At 47.6% G+C, this 18604-nt stretch overlaps 1 protein-coding gene across 9 annotated transcripts in view; it reads left to right on the top strand.

Annotated features, from left to right (window-relative positions):
* SLC4A7 (solute carrier family 4 member 7) overlaps positions 1-18604 on the top strand; it is a 160161-nt gene that overhangs the window by 126149 nt on the left and 15408 nt on the right. For 6 of the 9 annotated variants that reach the window (XM_044293050.1, XM_044293046.1, XM_044293048.1 and 3 more), the window contains 10 exons: positions 1625-1730; positions 2313-2474; positions 9617-9730; positions 10135-10296; positions 10518-10769; positions 11829-11897; positions 14068-14241; positions 14323-14454; positions 15184-15204; positions 18022-18122. In XM_044293050.1, the coding sequence (XP_044148985.1) occupies positions 1625-1730; positions 2313-2474; positions 9617-9730; positions 10135-10296; positions 10518-10769; positions 11829-11897; positions 14068-14241; positions 14323-14454; positions 15184-15204; positions 18022-18122 (1293 nt within the window). The remainder of the gene's footprint in view (positions 1-1624; positions 1731-2312; positions 2475-9616; positions 9731-10134; positions 10297-10517; positions 10770-11828; positions 11898-14067; positions 14242-14322; positions 14455-15183; positions 15205-18021; positions 18123-18604) is intronic. The other 3 variants (XM_044293045.1, XM_044293051.1, XM_044293049.1) reach the window with 1 other exon arrangement.

Here is an 18604-nt window from a genome sequence, read left to right as displayed (position 1 = left end):
GAAACTGGCTCACATGCGGACCGCCCCAGGAAAGGAAGACCAAGAGTCACCTCTGCTGCGGAGGATAAGTTCATCCGAGTCACCAGACTGAGAAATCGCAGGTTAACAGCAGCTCAGATTAGAGACCAGGTCAATGCCATACAGAGTTCTAGCAGCAGACACGTCTCTAGAACAACTGTTAAGAGGAGAACCAGGCCTTCATGGTAGAATATCTGCTAGGAAACCACTGCTAAGGACAGGCAACAAGCAGAAGAGACTGTTTTGGGCTAAAGAACACAAGGAATGGACATTAGACCAGTGGAAATCTGTGCTTTGGTCTGATGAGTCCAAATTTGAGATCTTTGGCTCCAACCACTGTGTCTTTGTGCGACGCAGAAAAGGTGAATGGATGGACTCTACATGCCTGGTTCCCATTGTGAAGCATGGAGGAGGAGGTGTGATGGTGTGGGGGTGCTTTGCTGGTGACACTGTTGGGAATTGAAGGCATACTGAACCAGCATGGCTACCACAGCATCTTGCAGCGGCATGCTATTCCATCCGGTTTGCGTTTAGTTGGACCATCATTTATTTTTCAACAGGAAAATGACCCCAAACACACCTCCAGGCTGTGTAAGGGCTATTTGACCATGAAGGAGAGTGATGGGGTGCTGTGCCAGATGACCTGGCCTCCACAGTCACCAGACCTGAACCCAATCGAGATGGTTTGGGGTGAGCTGGACCGCAGAATAAAGGCAAAAGGGCCAACAAGTGCTAAGCATCTCTGGGAACTCCTTCAAGACTGTTGGAAGACCATTTCAGGTGACTACTTCTTGAAGCTCATCAAGAGAATGCCACGAGTGTGCAAAGCAGTAATCGAAGCAAAAGGTGGCTACTTTGAAGAACCTAGAATGACCTTTTCAGTTGTTTCACACTTTTTTGTTATGTATATAATTCCACGTGTGTTAATTCATAGTTTTGATGCCTTCAGTGTGAATCTACAATTTTCATAGTCATGAAAATAAAGAAAACTCTTTGAATGAGAAGGTGTGTCCAAACGTTTGGTCTGTACTGTATATATGGATATAGTTATTGTCCGACAGCTATATTATATGTATGACCGTCGTCATACTGGTTATGGCCGCAGTGGTGGAGACTTAGCAGCTCAAACCCAATCTTATCTTTTTAGGCTGAGGCAAAGGTAATGCCAGCCATTTTTGCAATTGGGAGAGTGGCACTACACTGGCAGTGTCTCTTATCTCCTGCAGAAACAACAGTTTGGGCACAGTGAAACCCAATATGTCCGATTCCTGTTTTCCCCAATTTCTTCCTTAAGATTATAGTTGGAAGACCCCCATTCACATGAGCAAGTTGGCCAATATTGACCCCCTTTTACATGTATGGTTAAAGGCCTTTGTCTTCTGCCACGTTAAAGCAAAGTTAGTTTCTTCTAGACGTGTAGAGGAGTAAAGAGGCATGTGCTGTGGAGGTGACACTCAGGAATGCTCTTTACATCTCAGATTTTTTTCTTTGGTCTATGTAATGCTATATATTAACTTATAATTGAGTATTACGGTAGATGAGCTGTAACCTTACATCTGTCTTTGACTAGTCAAATTAATCTCGTCTGTAAACATTTGCTTTCCAGGTGTGTCTGTGCAGAGCCAGCCATCCCGAGCAATAAAACTTTGGCTGCGTGGAGGGAAAAGAACATCACAACCAGTGAAGTACCCTGGAGTAACCTCACAGTCTCTGTAAGTGCTCATTCTACTGTGTCGACAGTGGTCCGTACAGATGAGCAGATCCTTGTACTTGATCATAGAGGGGCTCATAGAGACGCTTATAAATCATCTGAGACGCTTATAAATGCAAATAATCATTCACATTGCTCTGTGACCTGAAGCTGGGTAAAATCAGCTGTTTGCAGGAGCTCCAACACCAGAGCTATACATGTCCGTCCAGTAATGAACCCTGGCACTACCGAGGATTGAGTTGTGTACTTCTTGCAGCTATTTCCAGCGCTGGGGCGCCTGCAAGTAGCTGATTAGTAGGGGCTCTGGGAGACAGACCCTGCCTATAGATACTTCCAGAGAAGCCATTTAATTATTGTATAGTAAGGTTAGCAATTTTCTGGCTATATACTCCTCCTGATCCAACACTTTCCCATACTGAGTGATGCATTGGTGGGAGTTCTGCACAGACTCCAAATAAAAATAAAAAATAGTAAAAAAATAAAAAAAAGCCAGAGTGTATTTGAAAGTTGTAGAAAGTTCCTATAAAAATAGGAAACCCTCTGTAAAGATTGTTGGATAATTCTGCTCTATTATCCCTCTTAGGGGTGTCTTGCGCATCATGGTTCGTTTGAGGGTCCAGCATGCGGTCATCATGGTCCATATATACCAGATGTTTTCTTCTGGTGTGTCATCCTATTTTTCACTACATTCTTCCTTTCAGCCTTCCTGAAGCAGTTCAAGTTTAAGAATTATTTTCCAACCAAGGTACAAAAACTTTACATTTTTTTTATATTAAACAAAAATAATTAGATTTTTCACCGAAAACAGTACCATGCAATCCCGTCCTAGAGGTGGGACACTCGCTTATGTCCAGAATTGGGTATGACATGCTGCCGAAAAGAACTGTATGTCCTTCTAAACCTTGGTTGAGGATTTCAGACCATTTCCAAAGTGAGAAATATTGGCTATTGATAAAGATAGCCTAAAGGAATACCCCGAACAAGTAATTAGTTTGTGAGTTGAGACCACCCTTACATTGTTGCAATGACTGCATTGTTCTACTTTAGTACAAGGGTGCACCAGAAACAGAAGTTCTGCAGAAAAATGCCCAGAACTACACACATCACCCACTAAGGTTGTTTGATCTAAATAATTAGTGGATAGTAAAGATCCTGGCTTATTGTCTTTTATTTCTCGCCCATTTTCCTTGGGGGACACAGACCTTGGGTATAGCTCAGCTCCCTAGGAGGCGTGACACTAAGTAAAACTGTTAAGCCCCTCCTCCATCAGCTATACCCTCAGCCTGGAGATAGAGGCTACCAGTTTTAGCTTAGTGTCCAAGGAGGCAAGACACTCCCTGCCACTGCAGGGCTGTTTTCTCCTTGTTGTAATTTTTTCTCTAATTTGTTATTTTATTTTTGTTTTTTCCTAGGGATACCAGAGACGCATTGGGCCTCTCTGCTCTCCCGGGGTGAGCTGCGCCAGTGCCAACTATCTGCACTGCTGCCTCCCCCACAGAAGCAATAGGGGATCTGGGCAGCAATGGCTCCCCTACATCCCGCCAGCTAGGGGGTCGCCCGCACGCAAAGCCCCTCTCCCAGCTTCCTGCCACTGCGGTGCCAGTAGCTGAAGGGGCGACCCTGCTGGAAGGAACTGAGGGTGAAGACAGGTAAGATGGCTTTTCCAGCCCATACCCTGTCCCTATTTGCACTGGGTTTGGGGGGGCACCCGTGGTCGTCATTTGAGCGCTCTGTAGATCTCCCCATCTGCGGCTGCTTCCGCTCCCCAATGGCTGATTCCCCACGCTGTTTATAGGGCCCGGATTACTCTCCTGACATCCTTCTCCCTCCCCGCCGCCGCCGCTCCGTGCGTGATCGGGGGGCGGGGCTTAGGCCCGACATCGGCGGTTCGGGCTCGGCGGGGGACATTGTGGCAGAGGAGGCTCGGTGAGGTCACCCACCTGCATATCGCCGCGCACTTGGGCCTGCGGGCCTTGTTCTACGGACAAAGGTTTTCGTTTCTCACGCTCCTGCATAAACCTGAGAGTCACGGCAGCAGGGGGCGTGCTCTTTTTTCGCGCGCGCGCGCGTCATTGGGGGCGGAGTTACGTTCTCCTTCACAGGAGACATTCAAACGTGTAGGGGGCGGAGCTTCTTCCCGCGCCTCTGCTGAGGTTTTTTGCCGCGCTTCCTCACTCCGTTCTGGAAGCTGAGCCACGTGGGAGACTCCTGGTGCATAGATTGCGTTTCTGGGACGCACGCTCTCTGCTGTTGCTGCCTTTCTGCAGCTGTTGATCTGGACTTCACTCCTGACGTTCTTCTGACACTGGTAGGACAGTTAACCCTCTCCTAACCCTCCTGGTCATAGCTGCTGCAACCCCTTGTGGTCTCTGTATCAGGGTACGACCACTTTTTCAACATGTCAGATCCCACGGGTGCCCCCAAACCCTGGTACCATGCCTGTACCGCCTGCAAGGAACTTTTTCCGCGTGGGCAATCTGAGCCGCATTGCCTTGCATGTCAGGCCCCGGTGCAGGGCCCGCTTTCCGCTGCGCCCCCCGGTGCCTCTGAACCCCCTGACTGGGCTAGGTCTCTGTCTCAGGCGGTGGAAAGCCTTACACACGTAGTGGGCCGTCTCGTGGATAGACCGCCTCTCCCGCAGGCTGCCACAATCCCTGTCGCACCCGCTGGGACTACCGTTTCTGCCGCCCCCACTGATTCCCTGCCTCCCAGCGAATCTTCCAGGGCCCGGCATATTCAGAAACGTTCAAGGGTTGAGCGCACATCTTCTCCAGATGCTTCGCTCTCTCCGCCATGCGTGCGAGCTCAGTCAAGTCTATCCTCTCAAAGGGATACGCCTTCTGAGGGAGAACTGGCGGATTCGGACGTGGACATGGACTCAGAGCTTCCGTCCAAATTGGCGTCCGCGGTGGGGCATCTTATCACTAGCATCCGTGATACCTTTCACATACACGATGACCCCCCCAGCTCTGAACAGGCCGGCGTGTCCTTTCTTCGCCCCAGACAGGCCTCCAAGGTCTTTCCCATCCACGCTGATTTTTCTTCTGTGGTGTCCAAGGCTTGGACCCGGCCTAACGTCCGCTTTGTTACACCCAAAAAGCTGGACATTTGTTATCCCTTTCCAGCGGATTCTGTGACCACGTGGACGTCCCCGCCTAAGGTTGATCCTCCCGTGGCTCGCCTGTCCAAAAGCACTACTATTCCTGTACAAGACGGATCTTCCCTCCAGTCTGCTGAGGACCGTCGTACGGAATCCCTCTCCAAGGCCATATTTACTGCCTCTGGTTCGGCCCTTAGACCGGTCTTTGCCTCCGCCTGGGCTGGTAAAGCGGTCTCTGAATGGGGTTTGCAACTGGAACGGGAGTTAGGGTCGGACGTCCCTCTACAGGACCTCCGTTCCTTAGCCCAACTAATTGTCCAGGCCGGAAAATTTGTCTGTGAGGCCTCTCTTGATGCGGGTGCCCTCATTGCCCGTTCCTCTGCCCTGGCAGTTTCTGTCAGGAGGGAACTCTGGCTGAAGGTTTGGGCGGCGGACGCCGCTTCCAAACGCTCTTTGGCTGGCCTACCATTCACGGGTTCCCGCTTGTTCGGAACCCGTCTGGACGAACTTATATCTGAGGCCACGGGTGGGAAGAGTACTCACCTCCCCCAGTCCAGGCCGAGGGGCGCCCCCCGTGGTCGCGCTGGTTCGTCCCGTTTTCGGTCCTTTCGCAAGCCCACCGGGTCTAGACCCGCGACCGGTTCTTCTTCCTCTGGCCCAGCCCAGGATAGACGCAAGAAGCCGTTTTTTCGGACGCAATCTACCTGGCGCAAGCCCCAGCCCACACGGGCTCCCACAGGCCAGCAGCCCTCTGCCTGAAGGTGCGCCCCCACCCACCCGGGTGGGGGGCCGCCTTCTACTGTTCAGGAACGTATGGCGGGCCCACATCTCAGACGCATGGGCGCTCGAGGTTGTATCTTGCGGATACAAGATCGAATTTGCGTCCATTCCGCCAGACCGTTTCTTCCGGTCCCGTCCTCCGCGGGATCCTGTACGAGCGGCCGCCTTCTTCACGGCCATTCGCTCTCTAACGGACAAGGGTGTCGTCGCCCCCGTGCCTCCGACGGAAAGGTTCAGGGGGTTCTACTCGAACCTCTTTGTGGTTCCCAAGAAGGAAGGCTCAGTGCGACCGATCTTGGACCTAAAGCGCCTGAACCGTTTTCTCCGACTGCAGAGATTCCGGATGGAGTCTCTCAGGTCCGCGGTGGCCTCCCTGGAAAGAGGGGATTTCATGGCCTCAATCGACGTTCAAGATGCATATCTCCACGTTCCGGTTGCTCCATGTCATCACCGCTTCCTGCGCTTCGCAGTGGGGGACGATCACTTCCAATTCGTCGCCCTTCCCTTTGGTCTGGCGACGGCTCCTCGAGTATTCACCAAGGTCCTGGCCCCTGTCTTGGCCCTTCTGCGTTCAAGAAGTGTTTTTCTTCTCCCTTACTTGGACGACATCTTGGTCAAGGCACCCTCCTTCTCTCAGGCATCCGGCAGTGTGGGACTCACTCTGGAGACCCTGACGCGGTTCGGTTGGATCATCAACCACCCCAAGTCTTCCCTTACCCCCTCCAGACGGCTGATCTTCCTGGGGATGCTCCTGGATACGGAGTTGGCGGAGGTCCGCCTCCCGTCGGACAAGCGTCTGGCCCTTTGCGGGTCTGTTCGCAGTCTCCTCCGTCATCACCGCCCTTCCCTCAGATCCAGCATGCGGTTGTTGGGGAAGATGGTTGCCTGTTTCGAAGCGGTGCCGTTCGCACAATTCCGATCCCGCACCTTTCAGAGGGCAATTCTGTCGGCCTGGGACAAATCACCGAGGAGTCTGGACAGGACCTTTCTTCTGCCTCCCCTGGCTCGGGCTTCCCTCAGCTGGTGGTTGCATATCCCTCTACGGGGGAGGTCCTTCCTCCCACTGAACTGGCTGGTGATTACCACCGATGCCAGCTTACGGGGGTGGGGGGGGGTTTTCCCTCCCCGGTCCGTCCAGGGCGTTTGGTCTCTATCGGAGTCCAGACTTCCAATCAATATTCTGGAACTGAGGGCGATTCTTCTGTCCCTCAGACACTGGACCCATCTACTGAGGGGCCACCCTGTTCGGATCCAATCGGACAATGCCACGGCTGTGGCATACATAAACCATCAGGGAGGCACTCGCAGCGCTGCTGCGATGCAAGAGGTGGCCCTCATTCTCCTCTGGGCGGAGGCGCACGTGCCGGCCTTATCCGCGATTTACATCCCGGGGGTGGACAACTGGTCGGCGGATTTCCTGAGCCGGTCCACCATCGACCCGGGAGAATGGTCCCTGCACCCAGAGGTGTTCGAAGCCCTTTGTCTTCGCTGGGGTCGCCCCGACGTGGACCTCATGGCTTCCAAATTCAACCACAAGGTCCCCCGATACCTGGCCAGGGCACGGGACCCGAAGGCGTACGGCGCCGACGCGCTCGTCCTTCCGTGGCGCGAATTCTCCCTTCTGTACGTCTTTCCTCCTTTCCCCCTCCTGCCACGGGTTCTTCGGAGGATCGCGGCAGAGGGCGTTCCCGCGATTCTGATCGCCCCGGATTGGCCCCGCCAGTCTTGGTACGCCGACCTAATGTTGCTGTTGGCAGACGCACCGTGGCCACTGCCCTCCAGGGAAGACCTTCTCTCTCAGGGACCGATCTTCCACGAGCATTTAGGCTCGCTACGTTTGACGGCGTGGCTATTGAGACCGCCGTCTTAACGCGACGGGGTTTCTCCGCGGACGTAGTCCGCACCATGATCCGTGCTCGTAAGCCCGTGTCCTCTAGGATCTACTATCGGGTTTGGAGGTCCTATCTGGGGTTCTGTGAGTCCCGGAGCATCCCACCTCTCCGGTTTTCTCTTCCCACGATCCTGTCCTTCCTCCAGTCGGGTCTGGACCTGGGGCTGAGTCTCAGTTCTCTGAAGGGACAGATTTCGGCGCTGTCTATTCTTCTCCAGCGTCCCCTGGCCCCTCTGGGGCCAATTAAGACCTTCTTACAAGGGGTGGCTCACTCTGTACCGCCGTACCGCCCTCCAGTTCCATCCTGGGACCTGAATGTGGTGCTCTCGGCGCTCCAATCAGCCCCCTTCGAGCCTTTACGGGAGGTCTCCCCTCGCCTTCTGTCCTGCAAGGTCATCTTTCTTGTGGCCATCACATCTCTCCGACGGGTGTCGGAGTTAGCGGCTCTTTCTTGCTCCGAACCTTTCCTGATCTTCCACCAGGATAAGGTTGTGCTTCGGCCTGTCCCGTCCTTCCTGCCAAAGGTGGTCTCCGCCTTTCACATCAATGAGGACATCGTCCTTCCGTCGCTCTGTCCCTCTCCTTCCCACCCCAGAGAACGGGAACTGCACCGTCTGGATGTGGTCAGGGCGTTGAAGATTTACCTGGAGGTCACCGGATCCTTTCGGCGCACGGACTCCCTGTTTGTGGTTCCGGAGGGTTCGCGCAAGGGTTTGGCGGTCTCCAAGGTGGCTATTGCCCGTTTCATTAAACTGGCGGTGTCTGAGGCTTATCGAGCCAAGGGTAGAGCTCCGCCTTTCAGCGTCACTGCTCATTCCACCAGAGCAGTCGGGGCTTCCTGGGCGCAGAGGCATCGGGCCTCGGCTGAACAGTTGTGCAAAGCAGCCACTTGGTCCTCTCTGCACACTTTCACAAGGTTCTATAGAGTGCATACGCATGCATCAGCGGATGCTGCTTTGGGCCGCCTGGTTTTGCAGGCAGCGGTTTCCTGATGCTCCGGTGGTGGTCCGCCTTGGGTTTGTGGTCCCTCCCTTCTTGGACTGCTCTTGAACGTCCCAAGGTCTGTGTCCCCCAAGGAAAATGGGCGAGAAAAGGAGATTTTTGTATAACTTACCAGTTAAATCTCTTTCTCGCTCTTCCTTGGGGGACACAGCACCCACCCTTCTGTGTTTGGTTACGGGGTTATGGTCTGGCGCCCCGTTGGGTTGCTGGCTGGTTGTTTCCATTGTTGGTTGTTATCCTTTCACTACTTGGACACGCAACTGGTAGCCTCTATCTCCAGGCTGAGGGTATAGCTGATGGAGGAGGGGCTTAACAGTTTTACTTAGTGTCACGCCTCCTAGGGAGCTGAGCTATACCCAAGGTCTGTGTCCCCCAAGGAAGAGCGAGAAAGAGATTTAACTGGTAAGTTATACAAAAATCTCCTTTTAAGTATCATTATTGAAGGGGTATTAGAGGAGCGTCCCACCTCTGGGGCCTGCACCTATTTCCAGAACGGAGTTCCCCTGACCCCTGTCCCACCTGATGAAGAAGCTGCCACGTTCAGCCAGAAAATGAATAGCTGTGCAGATGTGACCACGTTTCCATTCATTATCTGTCCGGATGAGCAGCCACTATCCTCCTCACCAGGCAGAATGAGGGTTAGGGGACCCCTGTTCTGGAGATGGATGCAGCTCCTACCTCTGGAACATACACCTATGAGGTATTTAGGACATATCCTATAATATTTTTTTATTTATATCACGCCTTTCATCAACCGTATCGAACATACTGACCAGCTCTAGAAAACGGTAATTATTTTTTATTTTAAAGCGCCACTACTTCCTGGGTATTGAAGATGTGAACAAATCCAATACACTTCAACTGAGTTTTTTGTTTGCTGGGTGGAATAGTGCCTCAGACTGCACTATTTCATCCAGATGCATTCCATTATGGCTGACAAATGCCACCATTAGGCTTCTGTCACTGCCTCCATTTAGTGTATACTACAGGACCTTTTCCCAGTTTGTATGTTTCACAGAAGCCATTAACGCAGTGTGAAAACAGCCCAGCTGTAAGAGCGGAGAGAGGCTTGTCACCATGGGCTTACAAAACTTTCCAACCTTGTTTCCTTCAGGTACGTTCTACAGTCAGTGATTTTGCCATCTTCCTGACTATAGTCATTATGGTTCTCATTGACTACCTTGTGGGTGTTCCATCACCAAAGCTCCATGTTCCTGAAAAGTTTGAGGTAAATAAGCCAAATTGAAAAAAATAAAAATAAAATACTTGTTAAGGCTTTTTATTTGTCAGATTATATCTAGTCTATATTGTATTTTATTTTTATAGAAGTGATATCTTTGTGTGTAGTTACGGGTTTATGTGAAATTTTGAGTATCCTACTTGATTCTATGCATCGATATATGCCATGTCTTTTGTAGTCATGTGTTGTATATTGTATATACTATGTATGACTGATATTGTACATGCCTATTGTCTGTAAACAATGTTTTATTGATGCTTGAAAAGTAAAAAAAAAGATAAGGAATTATCTGATTAAAAAAAAAAGTGATATCTTTAGAATTCTCTCAAAGATAATATATCTTACCCGCCATTACTGCCGTCATTAATTGAGGTTACTTTTTCCCTTTTAAGCCCACTCTGAAAGATAGAGGATGGATCATAGATCCTCTTGGGCGTAATCCTTGGTGGACATTATTAGCTGCTGCCATCCCAGCCTTGCTGTGCACCATTCTTATCTTCATGGATCAGCAGATCACTGCTGTGATTATTAACCGGAAGGAGCACAAGCTAAAGGTAATGTTTTCCTGACAGCCAGGCTATGGTATTCATTTTGGGCATGTATAAGATTCCAAAAAAAAGCTGACTATTTAGGCTTTTCACTGGCATTGTTGGAATTGTATTGTGTGGCCTACTGAAAAGACCAGTCTACATTTGATTTATTAATATTATCTAGCAAACTAAATGTCTTGTGAGTAATGTATCTTACTGTTTGTATGCTTTGCTTGGCTCTCCAGAAAGGGGGTGGCTATCATCTGGACCTTTTTATGGTCTCCATCATGCTGGGAATCTGTTCCATCATGGGCTTACCATGGTTTGTAGCTGCAACTGTTCTATCCATCAGCCATGTTAACAGCTTAAAAGTGGAATCTGAGTGTTCTGCTCCAGGAGAACAGCCAAAATTCCTGGGCATCAGAGAACAGCGAGTGACTGGTCTTCTGATCTTTGTTCTGATGGGACTGTCTGTGTTCATGACCTCTGTATTGAAGGTAAGATGAGGAGCAAAAAATCGCAGATAAAGGCTTTATTTGATGATACCAGGACAGACTCAAATAGCAGCTCTCAGCAGCATGCAGACCATCGTCAATGCTTGCACCCTATAGCAGGTGGCAGCACGTATAATAGTAAGCGCCACTCATGTATGATGGACATTTGAGTGGATGTTTAGCAGTATTTTGCACCCATGTAGCACTGTGGTGTGTCTCCATACTGAAGGGAACCAGTGTTTGAACCTGCCCATGTATAAGTAAGTGTGGCTAAGGCCTCATGCACACGACCATTGTTGTGTTCCGTTCCGCAAAATGGGGTTCCGTTGTTCCGTAAACCGTTTCCGTGTGTCTTCCTTTTATTTTTGGAGGACCACCAGACATAAGAGAAGGTCAAAAAAAGTCTAAGGCAGGTTTGCTATGCAAATGATAGGAATAAAACGTGTTCATCCGCGTTTTTTTTTTTTTTTTTTTTTTTAGCGGTCCCATTGACTTGAATGGGTCCGCGAACTGTTTTCCACGGAAATAAGGTTATATATTTTTTTGGACGGACGGGAACCACGGATCGCAGACGCGGATGGCAAACTGTGCACTATCCGCATTTTCAACTGCTCTATGGAAATTAATGGGTCTGCACCTGAAACGCTAAAATCGTCGGAACGGACGCGGAAGCAAACAACAGTCATGTGCATGAGGCCTTACTTTGTGATTAAGTCAATTTGGTCCTGTCTTTTGTGATTTGTTTTTAAGATCAAGAGCACATTATTGATGGCTTGACAAATGTATTTGAACGCCTCGGGTGCCTTTTTCTCATATCCTAGCCAATGAAAGAATTTTTTATAATATTACCCTTTGCCATTTTGTATGGAGCTTTGCTTCCGTCTGAGTCAGTGCACAAAGATGACCAATTAAAACAATGTAAAACTTTGAAAATGAAAAAAGGGTCCTGTAGAATTTTTTTGGTCTCTGTTTTTCATGTTTGTTTCCTTTTTACAAGTAAAATATGTAACGTAATGAAGGTGCAAATATTCAACTAACACAATGATGTGCATGTATTCCCAGTTTATTCCAATGCCGGTTCTGTATGGTGTGTTCCTGTATATGGGCGCCTCTTCACTCAAGGGTATACAGGTCAGTCATAAAAGGGGGGCAAGGGAGGAAGCCTGCAGGCCTGGTACATTTGTGCTCATTTGCGCCAGTCTTCTGACGTAAGGGAAGACAGAAATCTACAACAGCTAGGAGGCTGCCATAGGCTTCAGTCTGGTGTAAGACCTGCTGGAGGATGCTCTGAAGACTGCATTGTGGCATATATTAAGAGCATCCTCCATCTGCATAGGGGCCGGTCAAGAAAACGCTGGTCTTGATAACTGTCCCCCATAATGTATTGCATTGATAAATATCTCCTCTTCAAGTACCATATTTTTCACTTCATAGGATGCACCTAGGTTTTAGAGGAGGACAATGAGAAAAAAAAAAAATATTTCATCAGACCTCAGAACAGAACCCAATCTTCATCAGACCTCCAAATTAGACCCCCAGATCAGACCCAGATCAGATCCCAATCAGGGATAAAATGAATTATCTTGCCTCTCTTGCTCCGCTGCCACTCTGCATGTCCGGCGGTCTCTGGACCCACGCTGCACTGGGACATGATGTCACGGACGGTGTACAGGAAACAAGGCAAAGCAACATGCATAAATGACTCGCTGGATCCAAAAGCTAAGGAACCAAAGGGAGACCCCTGCAGAAGACCTGGCACTTTCCCTGGCTGCTCAGCCTATGCAAAGATCCGAATGGTGGAAGTTTGCATATCCACGTACCTTGACTATATAACCCCTGAGCACCCTACAATAGTGAGGGGACACGACCACCGGCTCCCTACACAAGATACGGAGGGAGTCAGGGTCACCTGGGATCCAGCAAACAGAAAATAACAGATAAATGTTCAACACTTACTTTGTAGCAGACAGGAGAACAAGATCAGCATGCACACACATTCCAGGAAGAAGTATAAGCCGCCCAGAAAAGCATTCTAGGGAGGAATTTAAAGGGAAGCAATTAGTCCAACACATGACAGCTGAGAGAGGCTAACGAGATGAGGAACTGAATACCACAACAAAGAAACTCAAGGAGGAGGTTCTGAAAGGCCTCTGTCAGAGCTTCTCAGCTGTCTGGTTGTGACACATGACTTTCATAATAAAAGCCCTTACTATTATTCGCCATTTTTCCGCCACTTTTGTGGAAACAAATGCGCCTTATGAAGAGAAAAATACGGTACTTGACAGGTTTTAAAAAAAAAAAAATGGAATTCATGCCAAACTTCATATTTATGAAGATCCACATCTGTACAACAAAGGTGCGTGTCTGGTTATAGTACAGTTATCCGAAAACTCTTTTAAAGCCATGCACTTGGACACATGTTATCTTCTAAAAGACAACAGTCAGGGTTCCCATTCAGTGACTACAAGCAGAGATCTTTAAAACCTGAGTAATTGATAGACAGCGTAGATAAGAAAATTGCATTGCTTTTCATTTATTTGTGGAATGACCTTTATTTTCTGGAACTAGAAAACCCTTTTAATGCAAGAGGAGAGCAGATTATATATGAGATAAAGGTTTCTAATCCATATCAAACTTTTAATAAACCACTTATGATTATCGAAAATAACAAAAGGAGTAATATCATACCAATCGCCTGACGCTCGCGCGCCGATGTGAACCTGCGTCATTGCCAGTATCGTGTTATTCTTGTCATCGTTACACGAGTCGTGTCGTACTGATCTCAGTGGTGGTGAAACATTGCTGCTACGGCCAGTGACTGGTTGCATCGCTCACGTGTCAACACCGCGCACACCACTAGAGACCAGCAGGGGCCAAGGAGGTGTCCGCACAGGAGCAGTAGTGGATTGGCAAGGTGATTTATTACTACTTTTGGTATTTTAGATTATTGTAAGCTTTCTGTGAAAAATGTTGCAACCCCTTTACTGCCCATGAGTAGCATGGTTAGTGATATTGTGAAAGCTACTGTACTAGTAATTCTCACTATCCAGAGATGTTCTGCGCTTCCCCTACTATTGTTAAGCTTTGGTTCCCAAGATGCTGTACCAGCAAAAGCTGCAGACGGTGCATGATGGGCATCTGTAATTTTATAATTAGACACCGAATAAGTGTTTAGTCCCTAATCCATTTATATTCCTTGTGCCACAATCAACACGGACCCATCCTACCCATATCAAAACATAATGAAACAAAGTTGTCTTGTCTTTCTCTGTTAAACACTAATCCAGTCTACGCTTTGCAGTTTTTCGACCGAATCAAGCTGTTTGCAATGCCTGCCAAGCATCAGCCAGACCTGATATATCTCCGTTATGTTCCCCTCTGGAAAGTCCACGTCTTCACGGTCATACAGCTCACCTGTCTTGTGCTGTTGTGGGTGATCAAAGCGTCTGCTGCAGCTGTTGTGTTCCCCATGATGGTAAATGTGGTTTTTAACAATAATTAAATGGTTTTACTAAAAATGGTCTCTAATTGTCCTCACTGTCTCCTTGTTTTTAAGGTTCTTGCCCTGGTATTTATCCGCAAACTTTTAGATTTCTGTTTTACCAAGCGTGAATTAAGCTGGTTGGATGATCTGATGCCCGAAAGTAAGAAAAAGAAAGAAGATGATAAGAAGAAAAAAGAGAAGGAGGTACGCATGTAAAAAAAAATATATATTAACACCATTAAGCTGTGTCCTGCATACTAGAACTGTCTTTTCTCTGGAAGTATTAGCTTTAGGCCTCATGCACACGGCCGTTGCGGGTGAGCAATACATGGGCACCGGCCGTGTGCACCCTGCATCACAGTTGCAGACCCATTCACTTGAAACGGAGGCACGGAACCCCACGGAAGCACCACAGAGTGTTTCCATGGGGTTTCTGTCCGTGCTTCCGCACCACAAAAAAGTAGTGCATGCAGTTATTTTTTCCAGTGCGTATCGCGGACCCTATTCAAGTAAATGCGACCCTATGGCCTGGCCCGTACACAGTTTGTGTGCATGAGGCCTTAAAGGGATTGTGCACCTTTTGGGGCGGTTTTGGCAGGCCTGTGAAGGTAAACATACTAATCTGCTTCCTTTCGCTGGCTCCCTGCTCCTTCACTCCCCAGCCTCGGCTGCTTCTGTGCTCTGGGAATGTTTACTTCCGTTTTGACGTCGCCGCAGCCAATCGCTGGCCGCAGCAGTTTACTGCTCTACTTGCGTCATTTGACCAAACCCCCCCCCCCCCACTAAGATGCACCACCCCTTTAATTATCTAGGAGACTGTGCTTTCTAGTATACAGGATTTACGTATATGTAGGTATGCTCATTTTATTAGTTTTGCAAAGGAGTGATTTGGCTTTGACCTTCCTCTCCCTCTCTCCTTTACAAAACGAGAAGATTGAAGATGATTCACCTGAGGTATGTAATTTGGATGACCATGCAGAGTGTGAGGATGTCGGGCATATACTGCTACCAATAAGCGAATCAATTAATGTATTATCAATTTAAAAATTACTTATTTTTTATGAGGAGATTTTTGTCCTTTGCAGTGGTAAATGTTTGATACTTCTGGATGATGTCTGCTGATTCCTGCTTAAACTATATTTGTCTGTCTTTAATTTTACCAATCCCTAAAAAAATGTTCATATAGATTGGGGAGCTCTATCATGGCTCTAGGCCAGTTTTCTGGTGTACAAAAGTTGCAAGTTTTGCCACAGGTGCCAGTTTGCAACAAAATTATCATATATTTTTTCCCCACTCTTATGAAAATGTGGGCAAGAGGGGCAGCCTGACTCATTTAATAACATGTACGCCAAAAAACTGGCACACATTACACCAGAAATCTACTCCAGCTCTTGGTGTACACATTGCTTGTCTTAACAAATCTCCACCATTGGGGCACATTTACTAAATTTTGGCATACCTAAGCCGTACGGGAGGATAGGATTTTAGTGCAGCGCGAGGCATAAAAATCAGCAGGTTCACAGGAATACCGGCTGCCACAGGCTGCTAAATGTCTGTGTGGAAAAGTAGTAGCGTGCAGCTTTCAGTCCGCGCCCCATTTTTGTACAGAAAGATGGCAGATGGGTGCAATAAGTATAGTGTACAGCCTTGGGGTCAATTCTTTAACCCATTCCCGACTGCCCACTGTGTATATACACGTCCTATCTGCACATGCCCCTTGCAGATAGCACATATATATACAGGTGCAGGCAGCACTTTAATCCCAGCGCTGGGGTTAAAGCTCCTGGAATCTAGCAAGTCCCGGCTGACAGACACAACAGGGACCCTGAGGAGAAGACAGGAGCTGTTTATTACCTGGATCTTCCTCTTTTAGTCCAGGCGGTCATGTGACCGCCGGGGGTGTCTGGGGCAGAAGCAGAGCTGCAGGGTCTAAGGAGACCCTGATCAGCTCTGCCTGTGTCATGCCCCCACAGGGGGCTGTTTTCCCCTGTAACTGGGGCTCCTGTGGATGCCCCAGTTACAGTGGAAACAGAGGGGGTTATAAAAATAAAATAAAAAAAGTCAGTGTGCCAAAAAGAAATTAAAATAGAAGTAAAAAAACAAAATAAAAATGCAGTCGCTAACTGAAACGGTCACCATAGTCGCCCCGTTCTCGCAAACCTATACATGTTATATATGAAAACTATCATCACAAAATAGGGAACCTATTGCAATAATACATTTTTGTGTCAGTTTTAATATTTAAGAAATAAAAAGCTATAATTAAAAAAGTTACTTTTTAATAATAGCAGTTTTTCTCCAAATTAAACCTAAAAAAAAAAAAACATTCTAATAAGTCCTAAGTGTCAAGTAAAAAATTGCTAAAATTATTTTGGTAGTCAAGCAAATAAAAAAGCTACGGTCATTAAACCACCACATGCACAAAATCACAAAAAGTTGCCTGGACATTTTGGCCTTTTTTGAGGCCTGGTCATGAAAGGGTTAATGCAAATATGCTAGTCTCTCCACACTAGTTGCATTCTTTAAAAAAATTGAAAGACCACAAAAAGATTTGCCACTTTTGGGGGGGGGACTAGTTGAGATGCATTGCAGTGTTATCAGGTGGAACACCGTGCAGGCTCTACAGCATCCATCTTGGCCCTCATTTTGCTATACGATGAGAAAGTCCACCCTTGTAGAAATGATTATCTGCTCCATTTAAAAGGAGTTATCTCATGATTCATGTAAAAAATGAAAATCGGACATCATATAGTACATGGCAACCTCTTTCTAACAAAACTGTAACCAGCCCTGTACCTCGCATTGATCCAGAGATCTCCTGGCAGCTCGGAGGGCGTGTTCTTTCTGCTGCAGTTCTTTCCCTATCACAGCTGAGGGGGCGTGTCCTTTCTCAAGGGGTGCTGCAGCTCTCTCCCTGTAACTGTCACAGCTTCTAAATGAAGGACTGGCTAGTGGCAATTGAAGGATGGAACTAAGCATGTGTGACCTGCTCATTAGCAGGACGTGCACATTGCTATACAGATTGAACATCAAGGGGCACCATTAGAAGGAAGTAAATGGAACGTCTCGCAACTGGTGCACTTTAGTAATAGAAAGTATATTACCAAAGTAATTTGCAATTCAAGCAGAATTATATTGAAGTATCACTTAATGTTGGGAGAACCCCTTTAAGCGAATCCAACTCAGCAGCAATATTAATTACAGCCACATGGACATGACTAGCAGTGCCTTGGGAGGAGTAGTAGTAGTAGTAGTAGTAGTAGTAGTAGTAGTATAGAGTATCGGTCTTCTCTGCTGACTCTTAGCAAATAATTGTATTCTCTGTAATCTATCAACTCTGGAGCATCTTTTATTAGGCTAGATAATGGGGAATACAAGTATTCGTGGAAAGAGTCCTGTCTGGAGAGGACTCTTTCATTCCCAGAAAACTACAATAATTTAATTTCAATTTAGCGTAGTATGGCGACTTTTGGGGAAAATGTTGTGATCTTAGTATACAAGTAATTTAGCCTGATTTTGTATGTTCTGAGTGTGATTGAGGTTTGTATGTTCCAGCTTTTGTATTTTTAATGACAGCTTGTTTTAAGCATGTTTTTCTACTTTTTGGGTTATAGCATGCCAAAAAAAGTCATGTTCGACGCACCAAAACATTGTAATGAAAATATATCGGCGCTGCTGCTGTTTCTAGTTAAAATATGTGCCGTCAATGCACTTTTTATTTTGGAAGAATCTAGAGAAACCTATGATAAGATTCATGCCCTTTGTTTTCAGGAAGCGGAACGAATGCTTCTGGCAGAGGATAGTGGAAATGTGCCGCTTGACTTTGAGGGCAGGAGCCTTCTCCAGATTCCTGTAAAGACCTTGAAGTACAGGTATGGTGTGTGATGGTCTTTGTGGAGGCGTATTTTAGCATGAAAATTGCAAATAAAACCTGTTTTGAACCAGTTGTTTTGACTGTTGTACTGTTCTCCATACAAGTATTAGGCTACTTTCATACTAGCGTTTGGGGCTCCGCTTGTTAGTTCCGTTTGAAGGCTCTCACAAGCGGCCCCGAACGGATCCGTCCAGCCCTAATGCATTCTGAGTGGATGCGGATCCGCTCAGAATGCATCAGTCTGGCACAGTTTCGCCTCTGTTCCGCTCAGCAGGTGGACACCCGAACGCTGCAGCGTTTTCGTGTCCGCCTGGCCGTGCGGAGCCAAATGGATCCGTCCAGACTTACAATGTAAGTCAATGGGGACGGATCCGTTTGACGTTGACACAATATGGTGCAATTTCCAACGGATCCGTCCCCCATTGACTTTCAATGTAAAGTCAGGACGGATCCGCCTGACTAACAATTATACATAGAATT

The sequence above is a fragment of the Bufo gargarizans genome, chromosome 5, assembly GCF_014858855.1.
Source record: "Bufo gargarizans isolate SCDJY-AF-19 chromosome 5, ASM1485885v1, whole genome shotgun sequence".
NCBI lineage: Eukaryota > Metazoa > Chordata > Amphibia > Anura > Bufonidae > Bufo > Bufo gargarizans.
The sequence above is the reverse complement of the archived record's forward strand: the minus strand, read 5'-3'. Positions and strand labels throughout refer to the sequence as shown.